This window comes from Mobula hypostoma, chromosome 6 (assembly GCF_963921235.1).
Source record: "Mobula hypostoma chromosome 6, sMobHyp1.1, whole genome shotgun sequence".
Taxonomy (NCBI): Eukaryota; Metazoa; Chordata; class Chondrichthyes; order Myliobatiformes; family Myliobatidae; genus Mobula; species Mobula hypostoma.
The window spans coordinates 70,105,900-70,120,724 of record NC_086102.1 but is presented as its reverse complement, the minus strand read 5'-3'; the positions used below and the strand labels follow the sequence as shown (position 1 = coordinate 70,120,724).

At 38.9% G+C, this 14,825-nt stretch overlaps 1 protein-coding gene across 2 annotated transcripts in view; it reads right to left on the bottom strand.

Annotated features, from left to right (window-relative positions):
• Window positions 1–1,458: 1,458 nt before the first annotated feature.
• LOC134348089 (glutamate receptor ionotropic, kainate 1-like) overlaps window positions 1,459–14,825 on the bottom strand; it is a 370,881-nt gene continuing 357,514 nt past the window's right edge. For both annotated transcript variants that reach the window (XM_063050936.1, XM_063050933.1), the window contains one exon: window positions 1,459–2,380. In XM_063050936.1, coding sequence (XP_062907006.1) covers window positions 2,225–2,380 — 156 coding nt within the window. In that variant the 3' untranslated portion in view covers window positions 1,459–2,224. The remainder of the gene's footprint in view (window positions 2,381–14,825) is intronic.

Sequence of the window (14,825 nt, the reverse complement as noted above, 5' to 3'; positions counted from 1 at the left end):
TCAGATTACTATGAATCTGTGAGCAATAGGTCTAGCTGATTTGGGCGGAAATCTAGGAATTTTAATACATGCAAGCCTGTCTTTAAATTTCACTGAGAAGTGGACAAGTTTAACAAATCTGTGGCTGGTTTGCGCTTGTCCCTAAGGAATAGCTCTCATTCCCCCTATGTCATCTCCTGACTGATTTACTGGCTGAGTAATAGAGTGAGTGGCGTTATTCTATCTGGAAACCACAGCTGAAATACTCTAACTCACTACTTGCAAATAGGGTACAAACTTAAAAGCAATTTGATTCGCCAACTCTGGTCATTAGCTACTCGAGTTCCGTAAACAAATATTTTCCTGCATTCCCAGGGAAACAAACCTTTTCAAATTCAGTTCAGCCTCAGTGAAGGAAGTCATGCAGAAAACTGATCTCATTCAGAGTACGTTTCATGTTCATATTTATTCTCTAGATTAACTGTTCAATAAACTGTGAACGGTTTCAAACTCCTGGGACTGCACATCCTCTCATGGTCTCAGAACACAGCCTATGCAATCAGGAAATCTCACCGATGCCTCTTCTTTCTGAGGAGGCTGGAGGGAGCTGGACTATGCCCATCAATACTCACCTACTTATGCAGATGCACAGCATCTTAATGTGCTGCATCACTACAGCAGATCGAAGAGCTCTACACTGGGTAGTTGAAACTGCCCAATGCATCACCAGCACCAGCTTACCCACCATCGAGGACATATACACAGAAAGGTGCTGGAAAAAGGCCAGTAATATTATGAAGCATCCCACCCACCCAGCTCATGGACAGTTTGTCCCATTCCCATCAGAGAGGAGGCTAACAGGATCCATGCCCGGATCACCAGACTTGAAAACAGTTACTTTCCCCAAGCAGTAAAGTTGATCAACACCTCCATCCATTACTCCACACCCTCCCCCACAACCACTACTTTATCATTTCCTGTCAGTCACCTAGCATCACGTTATGTACATACAATCAATCTCTGTATACGAGGGGTGATTGACAAGTTCGTGGCCTAAGGTAGAAGGAGTCAATTTTACAAAACCTAGCACATTTATTTTTCAACATAGTCCCCTCCTACATTTACACATTTAGTCCAGCGGTCGTGGAGCATACGGATCCCTTCTTTGTTGAAGTTGGCGTATAAGCTAGCTGATGTATTTATATTTATTGTGTTATTTTTTGTGCTGCATCAGATCTGGAGTAATAGTTATTTTGATCTCCTTTACATTTATGTACTGGAAATGACATTAAACAACCTTGAATCTTAAATACCTTCCTTTGGTGCTGTAGAAATCTCTGATCTTGGGCACATTCATTAAGTTCTAAGATATATTGAGATGATGCAGCCACATTTTCGAAAAGCTTTCAATGTTTTATTCAAGAAACATAAAAACAGATTAAATCAAGTCTTAAATGGAAGAACTGCAAAAACTTGTAAATGATCAGTCCTGGCCCTTCTGAATTTTTTTAACTTAAAATGATTTAATGAAGCAGAGAAGATTATTTAGTCTGTAGATAACTTATTCACTGTCTACAAGTGCCCACAATGAAATAAAATCCAATAAACTAATGGACCTATTTATCACAATGCAGGGCTTCCAAAAGTATCATACATGAGGTTATGTGCATTGCAGAAGCAAAACATTCTGCGTCGGGGGAACAGAAGAGGAGATTGAGTATGAGGATCTAGCCAAATGATAGACTAAGTGGTGAATTCAGCAGGAATTTTTCTAAATTCAACTCAAATAAAGCCCTGTTTTTCTTTAATCAACTATTTGCTGCAGCTGTTACAGCATAGCAAAGATTACGGAGAAGAAGAATTGGATCTTTTAAGCTGTTTCACCACTTAGACTTTAATAAATGTGTTCAGTTGAACAATAAGCACCAAGAGAAAATGACTATTCTTTAGAAGATTCTCGTGCTACAAAGATACCGCGAGAGACTGTTTCAGCTGCACTGACCCTCTACATCAGTTAAGTATAAAGGTAACCACTTAAACCACCCAATTCTGCAAGTGGATGAAGAAACAATTGATCACAAAACTTTTCACCATCATACAATGACTTAGAAAAAAACAATCAGTTCAAAGAGTTCTTTAATCCCAACATTATCTTTTGTCAAGGGGGTCCAATAATCTGGCAAATTTTCCATGAGGTAACAGCGTAATTGTAGATGGTTTCGAGGACTCTTTGCAGGTTTCAACTTCATGTTATTGTCTCTTTTCGCACAATTCGTCTTTGATGACACATGAGGATGCTTGACAGTCCATATTTTCTCCTGGTTCTGGAACTTTTGTTCACCTTTTTGTGGCAGCGAAGTGGGATGCAGAGCTCTTCGATCACGGTGCTGAATGTAAAGCACTAGGAAATAAAAGTAGGAACATGTGATTTTGCAGAGCTTTGTAAAGTAAGTCTAATGTCTGCCTAAAACTTCTTGTCACTTTATTCTAACACAATCATTCATAGCCACGACTGTATTGGAAGCTGAGTATCTAAAGCTGTCACAGTGTGTAAGTGCATTTTCCTACCCGTGTTGGCACTGTGGTGCACATTCTCATTCCTCATCCTCGAACAGCAGAGAAACCCCTGATCATGACTTCTAGAGTCACACAACATCGACCAATATCTTCTAGTTATAATTAAAGATAGAATATTGGAATGATCCTCAATTCAGAGGGAATATTCCAAGGCTGATTATGTATTCAAATCTCATTCCAGGTAGTTTTGTACTGGAGGCAAGGGTTTTGGCCTTGGACTACAGAATTGTGTTTGGCAGATATCTAAATAAACAAAGCATTGATAATGAAGCAATTAGATAATTATGCAAAGAGGAGGTCTGCATATGTGCAGTATTTTTAGATGAAATGTTCAGCGCACTGTTTAACTTGGACATGTATTTTCCTGATTCAGGCCCATGGCCTATTCCCCATTTTCTCCAAAAGGTCTCTTCATTAGATCTAGAATGTCACTGGACTGACTTGGCCCAGAAATACTGATGGGGTTATCGGGTGACATGGCTGGGCTCGAACAAGCCCCACCCACAAATGTATGACAGCCAGAAAAGTTCTGCCCAATCTTTGCTGTCTGTCATAGTATTCAATGCTCTTAATTATCTTGGACATGCAGAAAGCCCTGAAAAACATTTGAAAATTAATGATTAAAAATAAAATAATAAAATCACGGCAACATAACTGAAAATGATTAATATTATTTGATCTATCTAATTGATGGTAACACCTTATTCCTCAATTTCTTTCCTACAATACCCATTTAAACAATAGCTTCCTACTATTGGTACTTTCTAGTGTATGTTCCGTATAATCTTGGTAAGGTCCTGCTCAGCTACCAGGCAATGGCTGGCTGAGCTCGACATGTATATCTAGGTTGTGTGTTGATACAGAAATACGTATCCTAGGAGTATCAGCATTTCTGTGGCAGAATCCTGAAACAATTTGACTCATAATTTTACCTTTTACTTTCATACTCATTTTGCATCTTCTCCTGGAACAGTGACGTGAATCTGCAAATTCCATCAATACACTAAAGTTGGTTCATTTGACCATTTGTAGTTCATGTTGGGAAGTACAGCAAAATGGTCTTCCTTGTTTCGTTTTCACTTCTCTGTGCCATGGCTCTCAGTGAGACGGCTGAAAGCTGAACCCCATTCGCATAGAGAAACCTAGAGCAACGATGTCAGGAATTGTCTACAGCCATACCAGCCTTAAAATGTCTGATCACGGCTGATCTTAGAAGTTAAGCAGGCTTGGGTCTGGTTAGTACCTGAATGGGACACTGTCTGGGAGCGGTAAGTGCCGTAGGCTTAGTGGACAGCACGGTAGAGAAGTGGTTAGCCTTAGGCTATTACAGTGCCAGCAACCTGAATTTAATTCCCGCTGCTGTCTGTAAGGAGTTTGCATGTTCTCCCTTGTGGGTTTCCTCTGGGTGCTCCGGTCTCCTCCCACATTGCAAATAATTATTGGTTAGTAGGTTAATTTTGTCACATGGGTGAAATTTGGCCAGAAGAACCTGTTACTGGGCTGTAACACGACATAAATAAAAGTTAAAAAAAAAATTCTAGGATTTGTTGCGGAATTGGTTGGAGAATTTTTCCACAGACGAAAGACTGCTCCCGAGGATGATACTGAATTGTAACTTAAGAAGTAAAAGCAGGAGTACATCTCCACAACCTTTCTCTGCCATTCAGCAGCATCATGTCTAATTCCATACCTCAATCCTTCCCCCCCACCACCTGATTCTTTTAATATTGCCATTCATTACCGTAGAAAATCCCAAAGGACTTTAAAGAGAACAAGATACTTTGAAATCTAGCTGCTTGGAAAGTCAGCTGTCAATTGATGCACAGGATGCTCTCAAAAATGACAATGTAATTGTGACCAAATAATTAGCTTGGCTTTGTTTGACTGAGCAATGAATGTCATCCAGGACACGAGTGGTAGTTGCCTCATTCTTCTTCCACAGGAGTGCTAATTGGCTGCTGGATGAAGGTATCATCTGAGAGAAGGCATCTCCAAACATTGAACATAGACACAAGAGGTACTGCAGATGCTGGAAACCTAGAGCACTACACACAATGTGCTGCTGGAGCTCAGCAGATCAGGCAGCATCTATGGATGGGAATAAACAGTCGATGTTTCAGGATAAGACCCTTCATCAGAACTGGAAAAGAAGGGGGAAAAAGTCAGAATAAGAAGGTGGGGGCAGGGGAGGAAGAAGTTCAGGGAGGCAGGTGATAGGTGAAACCGGGAGAAGGGGAGGGGTTGAAGTAAAGAGCTGAGGTTGATTGGCGAAAGAGATAAGGCTAGGAATATCAATAACTGTGGCGCTTCTCTTCCTGATGAACTTAACGTATGATACTCAAGATTTGAACAGAAGAGGAGCATCCCGCTCCCTCCGGATGAACCGGACCTGGTGGCATCGAGATTCATCGTCACCGAGGAGGACGTTAGAAGGGCCTTCCTGAAGATAAATCCAAAGAAGGCAATGGGCCCAGATGGCGTCCCGGGACAGGTTCTCTGGGCCTGTGCAAGCGAGCTAGCTGGAGTGTTTGCTGACATCTTCAACTGCTCCTTGCTTCAGTCTAAGATCCCCCCATGTTTTAAGAAGACAACAATAATCCCAGTGCCGAAGAAGAGCAAGGTGGCATGCCTGAATGACTATCAACCTGTGGCTCTGACGTCAATTGCTATGAAGTGCTTCGAGCGATTGTTATGGCACACATCAACCACAGCCTACCAGTCAACCTTGACGCTTTGCAATTCGCCTACTGGAGCAACAGGTCAACGGCAGATGCCATCTCTCTGGCCCTACATTCCTCCTTAGAACACCTGGAGAATAAAGACGCATACGTAAGGATCCTTTTCATTGGCTACAGCTCTGCCTTTAATACAATCATTCCAAATAAACTGATTCCTAAGCTCTGGAACCTGCACTCAGATCTGCAGCTGGATCTTCAACTTCCTCACAGACAGGACCCAGGCTGTAAAAATAGGGGACAAGCTCTCCTCTACAATCACTCTGAGCACCGGTGCCCCACAAGGCTGTGTACTCAGCCCCCTGCTGTACACACTGTACACCTATGATTGTGTAGCCAAGTTTCCATCAAACTCAATATATAAGTTTGCTGATGACACAACAATTGTAGGCCGTATCTCGGGTAGTGATGAGTTTGAGTACAGAGAGGAAATTAAGAACCTGGCGGCATGGTGCGAAGACAATAACCTATCCCTCAACGTCAGCAAGACAAAGGAATTGGTTGTTGACTTCAGAAGGAATAGCGGACTGCATGACCCAACTTACATCGGTGGAGCGCAAGTGGAACAGGTCAAAAGCTTTAAGTTCCTCAGGGTTAATATCACAAGTGACCTAACTTGGTCCAACCAAGCAGAGTTCACTGCCAAGAAGGCCCACCAGCGCCTTTACTTCCTGAGAAAACTAAAGAAATTTGGCCTGTCCCCTAAAACCCTCACTAATTTTTATAGGTGCACCGTAGAAAGCGTTCTTCTAGGGTGCATCACAACCTGGTACCGAAGTTGTCCTGTCCAAGACTGGAAGAAGCTGCAGAAGATCGTGAACACAGCCCAGCACATCACACAAACCAATCTTCCGTCCTTGGACTCACTTTACACTGCACACTGTCCGAGCAGTGCTGCCAGGATAATCAAGGACGCGACCCACCCAGCCAACACACTTTTCGTCCCTCTTCCCTTCGGGAAAAGGCTCAGGAGCTTGAAGACTCATACGGCCAGATTTGGGAACAGCTTCTTTCCGAACTGTGATAAGACTGCTGAACGGATCCTGACCTGGATCTGGGCCGTACCCTCCAAATATCCGGACCTTCCTCTCAGTATTTTTCCACTACCTTACTTTCCATTTTCTATTTTCTATTTATGATTTATAATTTCAATTTTTAATATTTACTATCGATTTGTACTCCAGGGAGCGGGAAGCGCAGAATCAAATATCACTGATGATTGTACGTTCCAGTATCAATTGTTTGGTGACAATGAAGTATAAAAAAGGTCTGGAGAAAGGGGAATCTGATAGGAGAGGACAGAAGACCATAGAAGAAAAGGAAGGGAAGGAGCACCAGAGGGAGGTGACAGGCAGGAAAGAAGAGAGGGTCTGAGAGGGAAACAAGCATGGGGAATAGTGAACGAGAGGCAGGAAGCAATTACCGGAAGTTCAAGAAGAAGTTCATGCCATCTAGTTGGAGGCTACCCAGATGGAATATCAGGTGTTGCTCCTCCAACTTGAATGTGGCCTTATCGTGGCAGTAGAGAAAGCCATAGACTGACATGTTAGAATGGGAATGGGAAGTAGAATTGAAATGGGTGGCCACCCGGAAATCCTGATTTTTGTGATGGACTGAGCAAAGGTACTCGGCGAAGCTGTCTCCCAAACTATGTCAGGTCTCACCAATGTACAGGAACCCACACCAGAGCATTGGATACAGTAGATGACCTCAACAGACTCACAGGTGAAGTGTCACCTTGCCTGGATGGAATGTTTGGGACCCTGAATGGTATTGAAGGTGGAGGGGCATGGGCAGGTGTAGCAATTGTTCTGCTTGCAAACTTTGACTATTTCTTGTGTATTGTACTGAACTGTTAGCCGAGAGTTTTTGGCCTCAAGTCTCTGGCATGCGACTTGAGTCCTCAACCTGTGAACTTAAAGAGTCACAAAAATGTTTCCCTTGTAAGGCATGAATAAGCATTTATGTCAATACTTCTTATTCAAAGTTTTTTTTTGCAAAATCATTGGTTCAAAGTACAAACTTCAAAGTAAATTAAGGAGCATATAGAGTATTTATTAGCATTGTCATCATTATGAACTTGACCTTTTGGCATTGATTAATAATTAAGTGCTTAATATAATCTCAGATAAGGAGGTAAAGTAAAAAGTTGCACATTTGGGACATATAAGAGTTTTGACTGTGTATTTATGCATGTCAGATGATGGATTTTTTTGAAGCTGAGTGGTGGAGAAAACAAAAATCACACAAAGTTTCATACAAAATCAAATATTGTTTCCATTGTTAGATGTTTAAGAAAGTACAAAAAGTAATCAAAGTTTATTAACTTTAAAGAAATAACATTTGTAGAAATATATTTACTGTGGAGAAGATGATGGTGTTTACAATTGTAGTTTGCAAGTGAAATAATTGGTAATAGTTAACTTCAAATTGTTTAGTTAAAAACTGATGAGGATCTTGTTCGATTGATGAATTGAACTACCAACTTGGCATTACGACAATTTGAGCCTTTTTCTGTGGAGAACATGTTAAAAGAATAAGAGGAAGTTTTGGAATCTTAGCTTTACTAATTTTTAAAGGATTTCTCAAGGAAGAATGAAAAATGATGAAAATCTGAGATTGCCTATGGCACCATGTACACCTACTTAAAAAGAAATAATTTTATTAGCTAGACTTACAAAATCTCAAGGATGCATTTGCTTCTGGAATCAAGTATTAAATAAAATGGAAATCTGACTTCAGGTAAGTGGTATGTAGGAACTGTTTCCACACAGTTGCCTATCTTTATCCATGTAATCAAGGTGTGACACTACCAAATCTCAGTTCAATCAATATATTTCTACCCTTTTTATTAAACTTCTCTATGACAAAAATAATACTGTTAATTGGCAACTATCAAAAATTCCAGTTTTGTACAAATTTGGGGCTTGTGTATTTAAATGGAAAATATTTTATTATTTATTAATTCAGTGTAATAAATTTACAGTGACATGTCTGGCTCTGTTAGTGATACTTGATTCTTTGAGGCAAATGCTAAATATTTAGTCACACTATTTTCTGGAGTAAAAACACTAATACTCTGGTTTAGTACTTTAGGGTGAGATGATAACATTTTGTTCTATAGTATACACATGAGTTTTAAAATAGTAGTACATTTTTCTGATGATCCAGCTAAACGTAGCTAACCTGATTTCCTCAACACTCAAAAACTATTAATTTCTCTCTTAATAGATCACAGATCTTAAATATGCCTCTTAGAGGTTCCAAATATAACCGCACATCTACAAAAATTAAATGTAAAACTAGAATTTCAGGCTTTATAGGTTTAGAAAACTATTGAATGATTTTACCCTGCTTATGTTTGGACAACAATTAGATATAGTAACACTGATTTCACTGGCATTGTTTGTTTACGAGGGGTGATTGATAAGTTCGTAGCCTAAGGTAGAAGGAATCAATTTTAGAAAACCTAGCACATTTATTTTTCAACATAGTCCCCTCCTACATGTACACATTTAGTCCAGCGGTCGTGGAGCATACAGATCCCTTCTTTGTAGAAGTGGTCCACAGCAGGAGTGGTTGGTAAGTTTGTGGCCTAAGGTAGAAGGAGACGTTATTAATTTCAAACTTTATACGTTATCACTCTAAGAGTTGAACTGCACGTGCATGTAACGAGATCATCTTGGACCTCCAGGTGGTCCACAGCAGGGGTGATTGATAAGTTTGTGGCCTAAGGCAGAAGGAGATGAGTTATACATATCTCGTTATATGCATGTGCAGCTCAACTCTTTGAGTGAAAATGCAGAAAGTTTGAAGTTAATAACTCATCTCCTTCTACCTTAGGCCACAAACTTATCAATCACCCCTGCCGTGGACCACTTTTGGAGGTCCAAGACGGCCAACTTCTACAAGGAAGAGATCCGTATGCTCCACGACCGCTGGACTAAGTATGTAAATATAGGAAAAATAAATGTGACTCCTTCTACCTTAGGCCACGAACTTATCAATCACCCCATGTACATTATTATAGTGAGATTTCCTAACCTAATGGTTCCTGGGATAACTCTAGTGAATCTGGATATGTATTTCATTAAATCAAAGGCCTCAGATTGCAAGCGAAGGCAACTGATAATTATCTGTTGCTGGGAAAGTGCAAGCTGGGCACGTTAAAACTATTTATTTATTTATTGAGATATAACGTGGAAACGGCCTTTCCAGCCCTTCAAGCCGTGTGGTCCAGCAATTCCCTAATTTAACCCTAGCCTAATCACAGACCAATTTACAATGACCAATTAATTAACCCACCAACCAGTACACCTTTAGACAGTGGGAGGAAACTGAAGCACCCGGAGGAAACACCTGTGGTCATGGAGAGAACGTACACTCCTTACAGGCAGTGGCGGGAATTGAACCCAGGTCGCCTGTGCTGTAAAGCATTGCGCTAACCATTACACTACCATGCCATGCTACCATACCAAATCAGTTAAGAAAGTCTTTACCATTCGGTAGTCAAAAACCTATTATTATAATTATTATATGATCTACTTAGATTTCTCTATATTTCAGTGTTATTCAATATAGAAATCCTGATGTATTCAAGAGAACTCTAATTATTGGTTTAAGAAGGCAACAATAATTTTCTATCATCTTAATAATCTTGTTTTACAAGTTGTATGAAGCAATGTTCTCTGTATCAATTGATCTGTACTATCAATGACCCCAGATCAGACTAGCCAGAAGGAATTTTTCATAACATGTTTTTACAGAATATTGCACTAAATCATTATACGGCCAATCTCTTTCTCATTATTCTTCAGCAAGATCTGGCTTGTATGAGGTAGGCTGTCAAACAACACAAAAATATAACATCAGAAATATAAATAAACAAAGGAAAAGTGATAATTTTAGAAAGTGTGGTGCTGCTATTCTCTTGGCTCAGTGCTAGAACACTTGCCTGTGAATTAAAGGCTGGGTTCAATCCCAGCTCCAGACTCTGACTCAAAGTTGACACTGGAACCTTAACGCAGTATGAAAGGACTGCTGCACAGATGGAGGTAACATAGACAAGATGAGGTGTGAAAGTCAGGCCCAAACCTACCCTTTCAAATGAATGCAAAAGTAACCATAGTAATACTTCAAAAAAGAGCAGGTTTGTTTTGTCAAATACCTTAACCAATGTAATTACAAAAGTTTTTCTCGTCATTAGCTTACCACTACCAATGGAACACCACAGTGTATAAATATGCTTCCACGTTTTCTATAGTACAATAATGCTTGAACATCAAATGTAATAGTTGACCATAAAGCATTTTGCAACATGTTGAGACCAAAGGCACAGATCATTGTGGAACAAAGATCTTATTGAAATATGAATTTTTATATTCATCTTATTTTACAAACTCATACTACAATATTTTTTTCAGAACAATAGTAGTATTTCAGAAAGCTAATGAAAATTTTAAAAAATGAGAAGATAAACCAATTGGGTGGAACAAGCATAAGAGGCCAATATAAATAGACAAATATATCCTTGGGAAACTGGAATAAGCATGAAAGGGGGACGATTACCTATTCGTAGCTTTATATCTGGAAGCAAATCCCTGGGTTTAAGTGCAAGTGGGGGTTAGAGAAGTTGCAGGTGGCAGAGAATTAATACTTCTACTTGGTCTTCAAATCTTATCCCATCAAATGTTACTTCCATCTTTTTGAGTCTGAATAACAGAGGTTCATGTAACTTGCTTTGACAAATTAGCACCATTGCCTCATTGCCAAAGCTTGATAATTAAAACCTCAAAAGAAGACAATTTCTCTGATAAAATGCAGGGATTGTGCCATGTTTTCTGATGAAGGATAATTAGGACTGAGTTCTCAAATAACATTAATATTCTATTATATTTCCACCTATTGCCCCACTGGTAATTATTTCATATGTATCTTTGTTTACTTACTATTGCCTTGACATCCAAAAGCATTCATTAAGTGAATGTTTGTAAAATGGTATGAGCTAACAATCAAGTTCCTTATCAAAGCTCATTCTATTAAGCGCTTGTAGTTCCTTTATCTTATTGAGCAGCTTCTATGGTTTGAAGTTCATTTATTTAGAGATACAGTGCAGAATAGAACCTTTCAACCCTTCCAGTGGCACTGCCCAGCAACCCCGACCTCAAGTTCCTACATATCCATGAAACACGTACTTTGCCTTTATTGTCTGTGGACAAAGCTATTTGGTTGTTGTCTGAAATTGTTTGGAAACTATTTAAGTCTCATGTACTTTAACTAGATGATCTTGTTGGAACATATAAGAAAAATATTTTATCTTTGTAGCAAACCTAACTCAGGTTCTTTCTATTTGATCTCATCTGAATACATTTAGTAGCCATGGAAAATCGTCAATCCTACTGCACAGATGATCATGTCAGAACATCTCTTCCCTTTCCTCCCTCAACTGCTTTTACTACAATTGGGATACTTAATTGTTGGTGAAATGTCTTGAAGTGATCTGAAGTCATGAAAGGCACTACAGTACATGAAAGACTTTTTTTCTGGATGTCTACTTTGAGCTTTTTGTCATTTGGCAGTTGATTGTGCAGTGTTTTCTAAAGCTTTCCATTATTGAAATTCCTTTCTCTGTGAACTGGAATCTTTCCATTCCAGTCCTACAGAATAGAACTGTGTCCAATCTGCGCTACCCAACACTGGCATAATGCAATTTCTAGAATGAATTTTATTCTATAAACTAATTTAATTGGCCTTCATTTGCCTATTACAATGGTAACAAGTATCTGACCAGATATCCAGGCTTATCTAATACTGACACTGTGGTCCCTGGTAGTCTGGTTTTAGCATGTGCCGTCACATTCCTCACCAAATCATGGAAACTTGCTGGTTCTGAGGTGCTGACCACTATTGTTGAGGCACTGGTGTTACTAGCACTTATGATGTCCTTTGAAATTCCAGTATGTGCCTCTAACACCTACGGCTTCAGCATTTTTAGTTTGATGACCTACGTGAATGGATTACTGCAGCAGAGACAAGTGAACTATTTTATTCTGCTTAATGGATCAGCAGAACAAAGTGCAAAGGGCAAGGTGTGGCGTTGTAAATGTGATCATTCTTCCCTACACTCAAATAATTTTGCCCTGAGAAAGATGTGGTTAAAAATATAGGATAAGTGGGATTATAGGATAAACTGTTGCTATAACTGAAATTTCTTTCTTGTTTTTTTAAAGAAAATTTAAATACAGCAATTAGTATAAACAAGTTATATAAATCTGTTTTATATCATCAGTAATAAAATGTATTCTTTTTTATGATCAATACAACAGTTTTGCTTGTGACCCCATGCAATATATTCTTTATAAAGCTTCCGAAAACACTTGAATTGTAAGCTAATAAACTAATAAAGAACAAACATGTTCTCCATTTACTAGCACAGAAGGGAAAGTATACTCAAATTGGTAAAATTCCTAATTGAAAGAAAGGAAAGAAAAAGAAAAGGGAGCACAAGGAGATAGGGAGTGTGGGTTTCTGGGATTTAAAGGCTGTTGGAAACAAAAGCAAAGAAATGCTATTTGAGCGCAAGATGCATTTGCAAAGAATACCCAGAAAGAATACACTGAAAAGTTACAAAGAAGGTTCAACGGGACAATGAGATGGAAGATAATTAAAATAAAGCAAGCAAGCAGAGAAAGTGATAAGTTTAGTAGAAGATCTGGGGAAGCAAATAAGGAAAGGATGCTTTTTGTAGCCAGCATTTCCTGAATGTGAAACATGTTTGCATTTAGAGGACTGTTGCGATATTACAGATCACCTTTTCTGTGCCTAAGATGGCACATTTAAATCGTGCTGTGCAGTGGATCCAACTTGGGCATGTGAAAATATATTGAGACTCTATCTGCACTAGCTACAGCATCAGGGAGCTAGCCGGAGAATCGCTGCACCATGACGCGTTCAAGGGCTTCAGACGTGCAGATGATATCTCAACATGGATTCATACACACAGGAAAATGTTCAAAACTGCATAACATATACACCAATTAGTTTCAGAGAAACATTTTTTGTCACACTACATGTAAGAAATGTCTTGCTTAATATATTTTAATATAGATGAAGAAAATAAAGGATTGAGACAGCTCTAGAAGAACCAGGAGCAGTATGGGAATGATGGGCCTATTGCCACAGTTAAAACTAATAAGAGCTTGTATGAACTATGTCAAATACTAGTAATTATATTAAAATACACACAGTTACATGTTTAGAAAATTAAATACACCCTTAATGTGGAATTATCTCACTTCAACCAACTTATTTAAATCTGTGTGTATCAATATTAGAATAAGTGCCCTGTGAAGGATCTTAACACACACCTGGTTCAATTCTTGCAACATCAGATCTTCAAAATATTTATTTTACACACAATGATAGTAAAAGCATAGAAATCTGTGCAGCATTACAAGTTTTTGACAATGCACCTCATTTTGAAAAACAGGTTCACACACTGATCTTTGAGTTCTACTTTTAAATTTCCAAATATATCCTTCCTCATAAAGCCCCAGAAAATCACCCTGAACCCACTGCTGCCATTCAGATAATTGTTCTGAGTTTTATGATTGTCTGGAAATAAATTAACCACCTGCTGGAAATAAAATTGGTGAAGTGATGATGGTGACCATATGGACAGAGCAGCTGGAGCAGACTACCTGAGAAAATTTGATTTGGACGGTAAGGCATTCTGTTTATCAATATTAACTCTGATCTACCAAGTGAAAATGCATTGTAAGCCAAGTGTAAAAGAACCTTTCTAAAAATCAACATATACAAAAGTTTCTTAATGACTCCAAGTAATACACTATGCACAAACCTTTCACTGCTTTATCTACACAGTGTGGATGGAGGACTGTTGTCGCATTCCCCTCTCCTCCCGGATTAGTTTGCCACACTCTAACTCAGTGGAAAGGGTGGTCCCAGAGGTGGAGTAGGATGGATGAGGTTGCTTACACTGTGATCCATAAAAGGAACAAAAGGTCTTGCATGCAATAAAAAAGCGCAGAAATAACTTTAATCACATGAAATTGCAAATAAATCACGTGCTGTATATAAAATTAAAAAGTGAAAATAAATAATGAATGACATTAACCCAAGGTTGGGGTAAGATGAATGAGCACATTTGATTGGTGTTAATGAATCATGCAGCAGCCTCACAGACATACATCTCAAACAATTAGCATGCACCGTTTGAAGCTAATCGTAAATATCTCGCAATGCAAATATACAACAGTTTATACTGAGTTATTTCAAAATTTAGATGAAGCTGAGAGAATGTGGAAATGGTATTGAAAACTTTTGGGGTTAACGAGCAATTGATGAGAAAATATTTTGCGAAACGAAGATCTGCAGTGCAAACATTACATTTTGAGAAAAACCAGACATCTCTATTATCAAGCTACATATTAATTAGTTGTAGTTGGAGCATTTCCAACCTGAAAATTATTATATGAATGTAAGTGACAATTCTATTGAAGAGGTAATCATAAT